Source organism: Trichosurus vulpecula, chromosome 8, assembly GCF_011100635.1.
Source record: "Trichosurus vulpecula isolate mTriVul1 chromosome 8, mTriVul1.pri, whole genome shotgun sequence".
NCBI classification, from domain to species: Eukaryota; Metazoa; Chordata; class Mammalia; order Diprotodontia; family Phalangeridae; genus Trichosurus; species Trichosurus vulpecula.
The window spans coordinates 230,309,486-230,321,518 of NC_050580.1; the positions used below are offsets into that span (position 1 = coordinate 230,309,486).

Here is a 12,033-nt window from a genome sequence, read left to right on the forward strand (position 1 = left end):
GGCCAAGTCAAGAACCAATCGGCCCTGGTCATTCAGGCGGCGCTTGATGATGTCAAAAACTCTATAAGAGGGGAGAGGACAGCTTGAAGATCCCTTTTTCCTTTTCCGGTTGGAGCCAAAGACACCTACAGCCAAAGCTGAGCTGCCGGTAGCAGAGCTGACCCACGTGGAGCGAGGAGTGCTGAGCCAGGACTGGAGGCCAGTGGGTAATCTTCTTACCTAACAGGGGAAGCATGTATATGATTTTGCCTTATACTATCTCACTTCTCTGTGGCCTTCTGGTTACCCTTGTGAGGCGGACTTATTGGGCCTGGAAGCTTTTGATGAAAATATCAAAATGGGGACGCTGGTTTGTGGGCTTGTTATTGTGGAGTGTAAATACATGCTTTAGTTCTCCTGCCTTCTGCCTAGAGAATTCCTTATATCCTGCGGTTCCGGACCTTTTAGGCACATATGAGATTCTCTTTGATATCATAAATTCTGCCTTCCTAATATAGAGATTCTAGCTGTCTCTTCTTAAGCCAGTTATTAAAGAGTTTTGCAAAAATATGTAAAGCAATGTCAGTTTTCTTACTGAATGTTTTTTTATTTTGGAAAACAGCTATTTTTCATTAAAATATGTTCCTTATGTTCATATATAATGGGCTTATTGTTATTTTAAAATGAATAAACATATTTTTAAATTTTAATACAGTAAATATTGATTGCCGTAGCCCAAATGAAAAAAAGCTCTTTGGGATCTTCAATAATTTTTAAAAGTGTAAAGGAGTCCAGAGATCAAAAACTCTGAGGACACAAACCTTACTCCTTCGTTTATATGGACTATTTGTGCCCAGCTTATGGTAGGGCTTGTATTGGTATTGAGTATTGGTCTGATCAGTCTCAATCAGATCCACTGTACCTTGACCCCAACATAGTAATGTCATTTTGGTTCTCTTTGAGAATGAAGGACAATGACCAACCACCACTTTACAAAAAGATCAGTTGAGGCTGTAGACATAGGTTTTTGCCAAGGTCCTAATAAAGTATCTCGTACTATTTTTGTGGAGAAGATGGCAGGGCTTTGTTTAGACATAGTACAATTATATGGATTCAGGAGTGATTAGATGGCTGGACTCAAAGAATAATTGTTAATAGTTAAATGTAAATGTGATAGGAGCCCTCCAGTGGAATAACCCTGACTCTGCACCTATTTAACATTTTTATCAATCATTTGGATAAAGGCATCTTGCTGGGCTAAATCTAACAGGATAAAATAGAGTAAAAATGAATGTAATCTTATAATTGGGTACAAAAAAAATTTCATAAGATGAAGGAGGCATTATTAGATAGTTATTCTGAAAAAGATTTGTAGGTTTTAGTAGACTGCGAGCTCATCGTAATTGACTCATCAGTATGATATGGCAGCCAAAGGAAAAAAAAAAGCTGATGCCATCATAGGCTGCATTAGAAGAAGCATGGCTTCCAGGAACAGGGAGGTAATTAGTCGGTCAACACAGACTTAGGAAGGTTCAGAATACAAGGTCCAATATAAGGAAACCTGGTGCTCCTAAGAGAATAAAGCAAATCTGCTTTATTGAGGGGAGATTCTTATACAGTGGAAGGTTGGTCACTGAAGATGGACACAGGGCAGTATGCTGGAGTCCTCAAGGGAGTTATGTGCCCAACACAGAGAAGCATGGTAGGGTATTATAGGAATCCTGCCTGGGTCAAATGTGACCAGGGATTGGGGAGCCTGGGGTGTCAGTCAAGATTGAGTACTGGCTTGTTAGGGGGAACTGGGGAAATTGACAGCTAATTAATATTCACATTCCTGGCCCTCAGGAAAGCGGGGCTTTGGCTATTACTGCCAAGTCTTACTCTGCAGGATGAGTCAGGTTTTTTTTTTCATTTCTCTAAGGCTTCTTTGTTTAATGGGGTGGGGAAGCTACTATTGTTTACAATGTCCCACTGTGTTCTGCCCTTCTCAGATCTTATCTAGGAGTACTGGGTGCAGTTCTGGGAAAGGCAGTTTAAGAAGGGCATGAAGAAGTTGGAAAGTATCCATCAGAGGGCAACCAGGATAGTCAAGGACCTTGTGTTTACATCACAGGATGATTAGCTGAAGGAGCTAGGAATGTTTAGCCTGGAGAAGATTTGGGGTGTGTGATTAGGGAGCAAAATGGATGACATTATAGCTGTCTTCATATTTTTTTTGAAGGACTGTTATAAGGAAGAAGCATTAGACTTCTTCTGTTAGACTCAAGAAGGGAGAGAAGGAAAAATTCCCTAAAAGTTAGAACTTCCCAAAGCGGAATGGGCTGCTTCAGGAAATGGCCAGTTTCAACCCTCAGGGGGTTTTATTTGTTGTTCAGTCATTTTCCAGGCGTGTCTCTGACACTTCATGATCCCATTTGGGGTTTTCTTGGCAGAGATATCGGAGTGGTTTGCCATTTCCTTCTACAGCTCATTTTACAGATGAAGAAACTGGGGCAAATGGGGTTAAATGATTTGCCCAGGGTCATGTATGAACCTATAGCTATTAGTGTCTGAGACCATATTTCAACTCAGGCCTTCCTGAACTTCAGGCCAGGCACCCTAACCACTGAGCCACCTAGAAGGGGTTTTTAATCAATATATTATAATCAGGTATGTTATAAGAGGGATTCCTTTCATGTATAACTGTATGGCTTGGACTTTAATCAGTGCTTCTTAAACTGTGGGTTGCAACCCCATATGGGGTTGTGAAAAATTTGGCAATAGTAAAAGGTTTCTGAACAGCCCAACAACAAAAATTAATTAAAAACATACTCGTATTGGATCCGAGGTATTTCTGGCAGTGCTTACTGGGGGAATGCAACTTCACTGCAGCCTTGGTTCCAACCACAAAGCATGAACACTTTGCACTGTGCATGCCCTCAGGCCATGCAACACCAACAAACTCAAAAAAGGGTCTTGAGTGGAAAAAGTTTAAGAAGCCCTGGACTAGATGGTCCTTTCCAATTCTCAGATTCTGTGATACTAATAAGTATCTAGATTCTCTCAGATCTCTTGGGTAGAAGCTCTTTTCCTCCTTCATTTACCTAGGACAAAGTTTAGAACATCCAAAAAAAAGTACTTTGTAAATAATAAAAGATAGAACAAAATTTAAAAAAAAAACCTCATAGAGTGCAAGATTAACACATTTATGGAACACGGAAATATAATGAAATATCCATATTCCCTCTATGGATAAGTAGCTGATATAGCTTCTAGCACCTCCTTATATCTAACCCAATTCTCAAAATTGTCTTGACCACTTTCATTAGCCTTTTGAATTTTTTAAAAATTATATTTCTATGTAAAATTTTATATTTTATATTCTGGTTTTCATTTCCCTTCCCTCTCCCCTCTCCTATTCAGAAGGCCATCCCTTGTAATGAAGAATAATAAAGGAAAAGAAAAAAAAAACAGTTCAGCAAAACTAACCTGGGACTGGGACTGATAAGTTATGTGACATCCTACATACTGGTCCCCCCGCTCCACAAAGAGAGGCAGACACATTTTCTTATCTCTTCTCCCTGGTTTAGTCATTATAATTATAGTATGGAGGTTTTGTTTTGTCATTCCCTCCATTTCCATTGTTTTAGTCATTGTATATATTGGTTTCCCGGTTCTTACTTTACTCTGCATCATTTTAGAAGTCTTCTCATACTTCTCTGATGTCTCCACAGCCATAATTTCTTCCAGTCCTGTAATCCCATTACATTCATGCACCATAATTTGCTACTTTGTCAGACCCTATACTAACGTATAATAATAATGGTTCTCATTATATATATCAGGTACTGTACTAAGCACTATACAAATATCATTTCATTTGATTCTCACAACAACCCTGGGAGGAAGATGCTCTTATCTTTTATAGATGAGGAAATTGAGGCCAACAGAGGTTAGGTGACATGCCCAGGGTCATACAGCTGGGAAGTGTCTGAGGTCATATTTAAACTCAGGTATCCATGACTCTAGGCTGGTACTCTGTCCCTTGTGCCATCTAGGTACCACATAGGTCTTGCGATGCCTTAGCCAGCTGCCATGATCCTGATTATCACAGCCTTCCCTCCCCCCCACATTAAAACTCCTTTTCATTTCCAGCTTTAAAGCTTCTTTGCCGTTCTTAAAGGCAGCTACACAGCACAGTGGATAGACCTGGTCCAGCCTATGCAAATCACTTCATCTGTGCCTCATTTTCCTGAATTGTCAAAAGGTGACAATAAGGGCACCCACCTCCTAGGATTATTGTAAGGATCAAAAGAAGTATTTGTAAAATACTTAGCACAGTGCTTAATACATGTTTATTTCCTGTTCCTTCCTCCTCTGCCCTTCTACCTCCCATCAAGTTGCTCTGGTCTAGGGCTATTTCAAAGTTCCCTTTTGGTCAAGGATTCCAGCCATAGGTTTTACTTCTGGTTCTATTAGAAGAGTCTGTTTACCATTTCACATTTATTCTACTCCATCTGTGAGCTCTACCCACTTAAATTCTCAAGGTTAATGGTCTCAATCAGTTGGATTTTACCATTTAGAAAAGCAGCCATCCAAAGCCCACCTAAAAGTTTTTAAACCTTACAAATTCTCTATGCCTCTAATAACATTCAGGAGTGGGATTTAGAGCTACAGAGGATCTTAGTGATCATAGGATCAGGGAATTGAGGTCCAGAAAGGAAGTTATACCCAAGGTCACATAAGTATTAAGTAACAAGGCTGGGACCAGAAATCAAATCTCTTAAATTAGTAAAAACCCAACCAAACATGGCCTGTGCTGAATCTTCTGGGGTGAAGAGGGAGTAGCAGAAGTATACTTGTTTTGGGGATTGGGCAAGAAAGGGGATTTAGGAGATGCAATTCCCTCCTGGGGAAAACAGTCTGAATTATGGTCTGAGTCCAAAGGTCATGTTGAGTTGGTGCTAGAATTTCTTCAGAGTCCACAGATCCAATATAGAAGCAGAAAGCCAGTTATAGAAGTGAAGATTCAGACTGCTACTGAATTAGGTGGCAAGACATAGGGCATGTTGGGGACCTGACTCCCTGACAACCTATTTCCCCAAAGATTTGCCCTTTTATGTTTCCTTCCCTCATTGCCACTGCAGTGGTCACAGGACATCGCTACTGACATAGACCAGAGCAAGGTTTTAGGTATAGACAATCTATACAGGGATTTCTTTGTCTCTATCAATCTGAATGTGACATACTCTTCTCTAACTATTGCTGGATTAAATTAAAGCAAGCCTGTTATTTGGATGTTAAAACAAAACAAAAAATAGCTGTCAAGGTCCAAAAGTTGCATTTTTCTATGGGGTCCAGGGTTTCAGAGCAGAGATTGAAAATTATATCTGAGGTCACATTACTACTTCCCTTTCTGTATGCTGCATTCTAGGAAAGCTTGACAATATGAGGTTTTCCAAATGTGTCATGTGCTTTCATTAGTCCTGGCTTCCATCAGCCATGCTCCACCCTACTCAGTTAGCTTTGGATCTTTCTCAGTTCCAAACAGTGTCTATCAAACAGGTAGGCATCCACTGCCTATTTGAATTCAATTGAAACTGAAATTCAGTTGAATTCAAACACTTGAAACTGAATTGCTTAAGCAAAGGTTAAAAAAATACACAACACATATGTTGTAATCCACGGGCCAGAAAATAGACCTTTTTATTTATAACACATCAAACTGTTTTTCAAAAAAGGAGAGCACAAGAGAAATTTGGTTCCTGTAAAAAGCTATGTGTATTTTACAATGGTCTGTTGGAGATGGGGGCATCTTGCAACAGCCCTGCTACTGGCACACACAGGGCTATGACCTGCTAGGAGGTGCAAGTTTACCAAGCTGAAGCCACTGAAATGTTTCCTTTAGACTCATGTAAAACTCTGGCTCTTTCTTTCTCCTTTGCCTCCCCATTCTCCTTCTCTGCTCCCCAACCCCCATCCCTTTTTAATCTTGTTTCCTTTGGATCTGTCTTTGCTTCCCTTCTCTCGCATCTCCTGTGCACAAGAAGGCCAGCACCAGTCTTGCTTCTCTGTGGTGAGGGTCTCTGCTGCCCACCTGGGGTTACAGAAATGGCTATAGAATGGAGATACATCAAAAGAAGGGCCCAGCCCAGTCTAGTAGACACAGAAGTCCTCTGGAGAGGGGCTTTGGAGTCATCAGCAAAACTCGAATCCCTGTCAAGTCCAGCACAGTGGGGTCTGAAGGACCGGCGGAAGGGTGAGGCAGCTATTTGCCTCTTCTGCAGCTGTAGGTTCACTTGCACATAGAGTCGTAGCTGGAATGTGATGCCTAGAGTGTGAGGCTAAAGGACCCTGTGGATATGCAGTCTGGAGAGAAGACAACAGGCTCTTCCCTCAGCAAGTATCACAGGGCAAGGTCAGGAAAAGGCAACGAAATGGGCCCCATGAAGCATCAAAGCATTTGGTGGTGTTTGAGCCAAGCTGGAATGCTCATGGCTGAGGCAGGCCCTCTCCGGACCTCAGGCATGAGAGATGTTGAGAGATGAATAGGCCTGTTGGGGGCGGAGCCTCCAGCCGCCATACTGCTGCCATCATGGTATCTTCCTTGTTGGGACAGACTCCTCAGGGCCCTTGCGGGTGGCTGTGGGCCATTTCCAGGTGGCTGCCAGTGCTGTTCTTCACTACTCCTTGGGGATACAGCGGGGAGGACTCACCATGGCCACATAACCCAGAGAGCACCGGCAGTAGTAGGAACCCTCGGTGTTCTCACACTGACCATGTGCACAGAGAGATGTGGGCCCATGCATGTCCTCACATTCATTTACATCTATAAGAGAGTGGATGAGGGCAGTGAACTAGGGGTGGTCAGAGCTTCCTTTGCCTGATTCACCAGCCTTTGTGAGCAAACCCTAGTATGTCTTTCTCCTTTAAGTAAAGGAAATAATACTTTCCCCTCAAGAGTACAAGGCAACAGTCCTGAACCAACCCCTAGGGTAGCAGCTATAGAAATCTTGTCCCCTTTTCAGTCTTATCCTGAGAATCTGCACAGAATAGGCTTCCCTCAGCTCTTGGAGTTGACTGATTCCAAGTAGACGCACCAAGGGACAGCAGCAGGGTTCCAGATGGTCTTAAACAACTGCAAGAAGACCCTAACCAGCTCCTTAGTCTTTTTGCCAATACCATGTGACATGACCACACTATCCCTCTCCCTGGGAATGCCACTGCCTAGCCCTGATCCCATTCTAAACTTACCTACACAGGCCATCTGGGCAGTATTCAGCTGGAAGCCTTCAAAGCAATCACAGGTATAGCCCTCATCTACTCGGACACAGTGGCCATTCTCACAGCCATTGAGGATGCCACACTCCTCTGCTCGGAGACCTTCGAAGCTTTCATAGTTTCCTGGGGAGTCAGAGGATGGAGGGAGAGAAGGAAGGGACACATAACCCAACTTCCAATGATTTCTTGTCTGTTTTTACAGTATTTCAGAACATTGATTTTTTTTTTTGCAGGGGGGAAGGCAGGGCAATTGGGGTTAAGTGACTTGCCCAAGGTCACACAACTAGTAAGTATGTCAAGTTTTTGAGGCCGGATTTGAACTCGGGTCCTCCTGAATTCAGGGCCAGTGCTCTACTCACTGCACCACCTAGCTGCCCCTCAGAACATTCATTAACAGTGATCTTCAGGGGTATCATGAAATTTTCCCCAAAAAAAACCAAGGAAATGAAAATGTATTTTGATTCTGTTTAAAATACATGTGTACACACACACACACACACATACACACACACACACATACATGGATGCATGCGTGTATATTATGTATATTTATAAAGTATATACATATACATACATATATCTATCTATATCTATATCTATCTACCTATCTATCTATCTATCTATCTATCTATCTATCTATCTATCTATCCCTTATGGCAGTTGTAAGCAGATTTTGAGATCTGGCCCCAAGGTAGTCAGAAGATTGGAGACATGAGGGTTCAGATTTAAAGCATTCAAGGCTTTTCTCCAATAGGCACCTCCCCTACTTTTAAGCCTTATCTCACATTACACTCCATCTTTAACAGACAAGTCATTGTCCCTTGGGCAGCCAGGTGCCAGGCCTGGCGTCAGGAAGACCTGAGTTCAAATCTAGCCTCAGCTGTATGACCCAGGCAAGTCACTTAACTCTATTTGCCTCAGTTTCCTCATCTGTAAAATGAGCTGGAGAAGGAAATGGCAAACCACTCCAGTGTCTTTGCCAAGAAAAGGGGTCTCGAAGAGTCAGACGTGACTGAAAATGACTAAACAACAACAAACATGGTCTCTCTTGTACACATGCTATGCTTTTCCACCTCTATGCCTTAGTTCATAGTACTCGTTTTACAGGAATTTCCTATTTCTATCATATCCACCCTTTGAAATTGTACCCATTCTTCAAGGCCAACTAGAATGGCATTTTCTTTCTCCAACTCCATGTTGAGTTGTATATCTCTCTGATAAGATTCTATTTTTCGTTTATAGTTAGTATTTTTTTTGATGGCATTACATATGTGAAGGATGTATGGAGGATGCTACATATAGCATCACATTCTTCCCCCACCCCAATTTGTAAACACCATGAGGGCATGTTTGAATTGTAACTGAGTTCAATTTTTCAATTGAATTTTAATTCCCCAATGCAGCACAGTGTTTGGCATATAATAGGTGGTTAAGATATTATTCTTGAATGAATTATTAATTCATTGGTCTTTAGGATGAGTGAGAAAAATGGACCCACAGGGAAGTATGTATACACACATCACATAGGCAGATGCATAGTCCTATGTGTAAACTGGTTGAGATTAGAAACCATGTCATACATCGGAGGTGCTTGAGAATCTGACACTCCAGTGTCTAATATGTTGTAGTTAGTCTAACATTGCTGCTCGTTAAATGTTTGACGACTGCAACACGGAGGTTCCTGTCCCTTAGATTAGCTTCTTCATGAGAGGCAGTGCAGGGTCACGGAATGAGCACTGCACTGGGAGTCATGACCTGTGTTCTATTCCTTTATTCTCTCATTTTACAGATGAGAGATCGGAGTCTTAGAGAGGCTAAGTGGCACTAGGTCCTTCCCAACTGTCTATCCTTCGATTCTATGACTTTCACGGGTGAGGTCAGGCTTCCCTTTTCTACCCTCAAGGGAGAGGAATTAGCAAGTTGGGTTTGAAGAGAGAAATGGGAAAAGGTACCGATCCCACCTCCTCTCCACTGCTGCCACGGGCAGGTGGTACAAACCTGGCTGGCTGCCCACAAAGTGGGGTTGGACTTCTGAAGGCTGTAGCGGTGGCTCAGGAGCAGGGAGATTGGACACTGGGCGGCTGGCAGAATGCAGGAATGGGGGCTCAGAGGCACCCTCCTCGGGAGTCAGGTAGTTATAAAAAGGGGCCCCCTCAGAGCCATAGAGACCATAGTGCAGGTCATCGGGGCCTGGGCCATACTCATAGCCTGGCCGGGGGTGAAGGCCGGCTTCTCGCTCAGCTTCTATCCTGGCCACGTTGCACAGCTGAGCAAAGACCTCTGTCAGGGAGGAGAGAAAAGCTTTGAGTACAAATTTAGAGCAACGCTTGCCTTCTTGACCCTCAGCCTACTCTCTATTCCCCCAGAGCACAGAGGGCATATCAACGTGACTTAACCTCCTTGGGGGGGGGCAGTACTCTCGGAGGACTGCCACAGGGACCCCTTTCATTAAAGAGCATTATGATTTCTCTTCACACATTCTCACCTTGTTCTACCACCTTTCCAGCTAATGGGGAATCCTTAGGAATCTCTCTATCCTGCTGCCTCTGGCCCAGGTCTATGCTATGGATGCCCAGCCCAGCCAGTTTTCCGTCTCACCAGAATTCCTGGGGGGGCACAGGGCACACTGCTGACTCCAGGCCTCTCCATCCTGGCAGCAGCACTCAGTGTAGGTGGTACGGCGACCTCGAAAGGGCTGGCTGCAGACATAATTAGTGACTTTTTTCCAGCAGATGTCCGTGTGGATGTCATGGTCTGGGAGGTCTGCCAAAGGACAAAAAGATATCAAGTGGGCCCTGCCGTCCCAGCTCCCCGCCTTGGCGTTCCCATGGTGTGTACGCTGCCCCGATCTTACCCATGCTACTTGTGCTGTTCACACAGTGCCTCTGGCTATGGTCCAGGACCAGTGGGGGACTGCAGAAGCAGTGGAAAGACCCATCTGTATTCACACACTCTCCATTCTCACAGGCTGTGTCCTGGCATTCATTATGATCTGTGGGAAAGACAAGGGAGAGGCTGGGTGGCAGGAGCAGGGGCAGAGATGGGGAACTAAGGACCAGCAAGGCCTGTGAACTGACTTTGGCCTAGAATAGGGGAGATGATGTAAATAAACAACAAAGATGTTCCAGTTTCTCCATCCTTCACATCCCAACCGAAGGCTATGGCATCATGACTCTTTCCACATGGATGATGATGATGATGATGATGCCAGCATTTATTTAGAACTTTAAGGTTTGCAAAGCGATTGATGCATTATCTCATTTGATGTGCAGAACAACTCTGAGACATAAGCATTATTATCCCCATTTACAGATGAGCAAACAGGTTGGCAAAGGTTAAGCGACTTGCCAAGGGTGCTTGTCTAGGGCAGTATTTGAATTCAGGTCTTCCAGATTCAAATCGAGTGCTCTATCAACTGTTCCATCTAGCTGCCTTAGAGGCTACTCCCATTGGGATTCCTCCTAGGGTGATGCCTGCCCACAGCTAAGCCTGTTGCTTGTCTTTGTAATATAGGACCTCAGGGGCTGTGTCACTCCTGAGGAATGATGGTGGAACCCTGATAGCTCTATGAATCCCCTCACCTTAGAGGTATTGGCCACTAATCCAATCACAGTGTCCCCCAGGTAGGGAAGCTCCTTTTTCTTGAGAAGATATCACTTTCCCTAGGGGGAGGACAGATTTTTCTGATAATTCAGGGCAAGTGAAATGGAGAGCCATTAGCTGAGGGTCTTAGTGAAGCTTAGTGAAGAGGACAGATCTTACCTTCACACGCCATGAGGGATGCATCATAGCGATAGCCAGGGTTGCAAAGGCAAATGTATCCAGGCACCGTGTTGAGGCACTGGCCATTGTGACAAACCTCTGAGCCGAACATGGTGCACTCATCTGCATCTGAATGGGGACAGAGTTGTCATCAGGGACAGGGTCCCTCCTACCTGAACACCCAGAATGCTGGGACTTCACTCCCTACAATCTGTAGTGGGTTCATCGGGGTTGGGGCAAGGATGGGGGGAGGCAGGCAGGATGATGTGATACTTTCAGACATCTCTTCTTTCTTCTTATTCCCCTGTGTTCACATGTGGCTATGAGTGGGAGGGAAAGTAATGGCTTCTGAGATGGCAGTCCTAGACTGGTTTCTTATATAGGGAACAAATACAGGGAAGACAGAAACTGGTGGTTTTGGGGGGCAACAGAAGAAGCCTGTAGTTGAGTTGGGGTCTTGTAGACTTCCTTGGGGCTAATCAGCTGAAAATACCTTTAGCTAAAGTACTCAGGGAGTGAAAAAAGTTGGGGGTATGTTCTTCCCCATCCTACTTCCCACTTTTCAGCTTCCTTCTGTGCGGTGTCTTCTCCCTTAGACTGTAAGCTCCTTGAAGACAGGGACTGTCTTGTTTTTATTTGTATAGTGCTTGGCTCATAGTAGGTGCTTAATAAATGTTTATTGACTATTATTGACTGAATGATCAGAACCCTGGCTGGCATTTCAGGTGAAGACATCCTATGAGGATCTTCCCATCTGCTCAGGAGGTAGGAATGGACAAGGAAGAAGCAGAGGAGGAAAAGTTCTGGGGAAGGACCTTACCAGTATATGTGGTTTGTCCAAACATCCAGGAGCCTTCCACAGGGATATATCCCTTACCGCTGGGGCAGATCTCGCTGAATTCCACTGGGAGGAGTAGTAAAGAGAGAAGCCAGAGCTCAGATGAAACAAAAGCCTTTCCCCTCACCTCGCCTTTCTTCCTTCCTGCTCATGTTGTTTCATCCCTCTGGCAAATTCATAGGCTTTCCCTGAGC

General features: G+C 44.0%; 1 protein-coding gene across 1 annotated transcript in view; it reads right to left on the bottom strand.

Moving 5' to 3' along the window:
• Nucleotides 1-5,992: 5,992 nt before the first annotated feature.
• The window catches only part of LTBP2 (latent transforming growth factor beta binding protein 2), a 193,071-nt gene continuing 187,030 nt past the window's right edge, over nt 5,993-12,033 (bottom strand). Inside the window, exons 29-35 of the mRNA XM_036735285.1 lie at nt 11,822-11,905; nt 11,002-11,130; nt 10,094-10,231; nt 9,838-10,002; nt 9,238-9,519; nt 7,213-7,362; nt 5,993-6,787 (exon numbers count right to left, since the gene is read on the bottom strand). Coding sequence (XP_036591180.1) covers nt 6,642-6,787; nt 7,213-7,362; nt 9,238-9,519; nt 9,838-10,002; nt 10,094-10,231; nt 11,002-11,130; nt 11,822-11,905 — 1,094 coding nt within the window. The 3' untranslated portion in view covers nt 5,993-6,641. The remainder of the gene's footprint in view (nt 6,788-7,212; nt 7,363-9,237; nt 9,520-9,837; nt 10,003-10,093; nt 10,232-11,001; nt 11,131-11,821; nt 11,906-12,033) is intronic.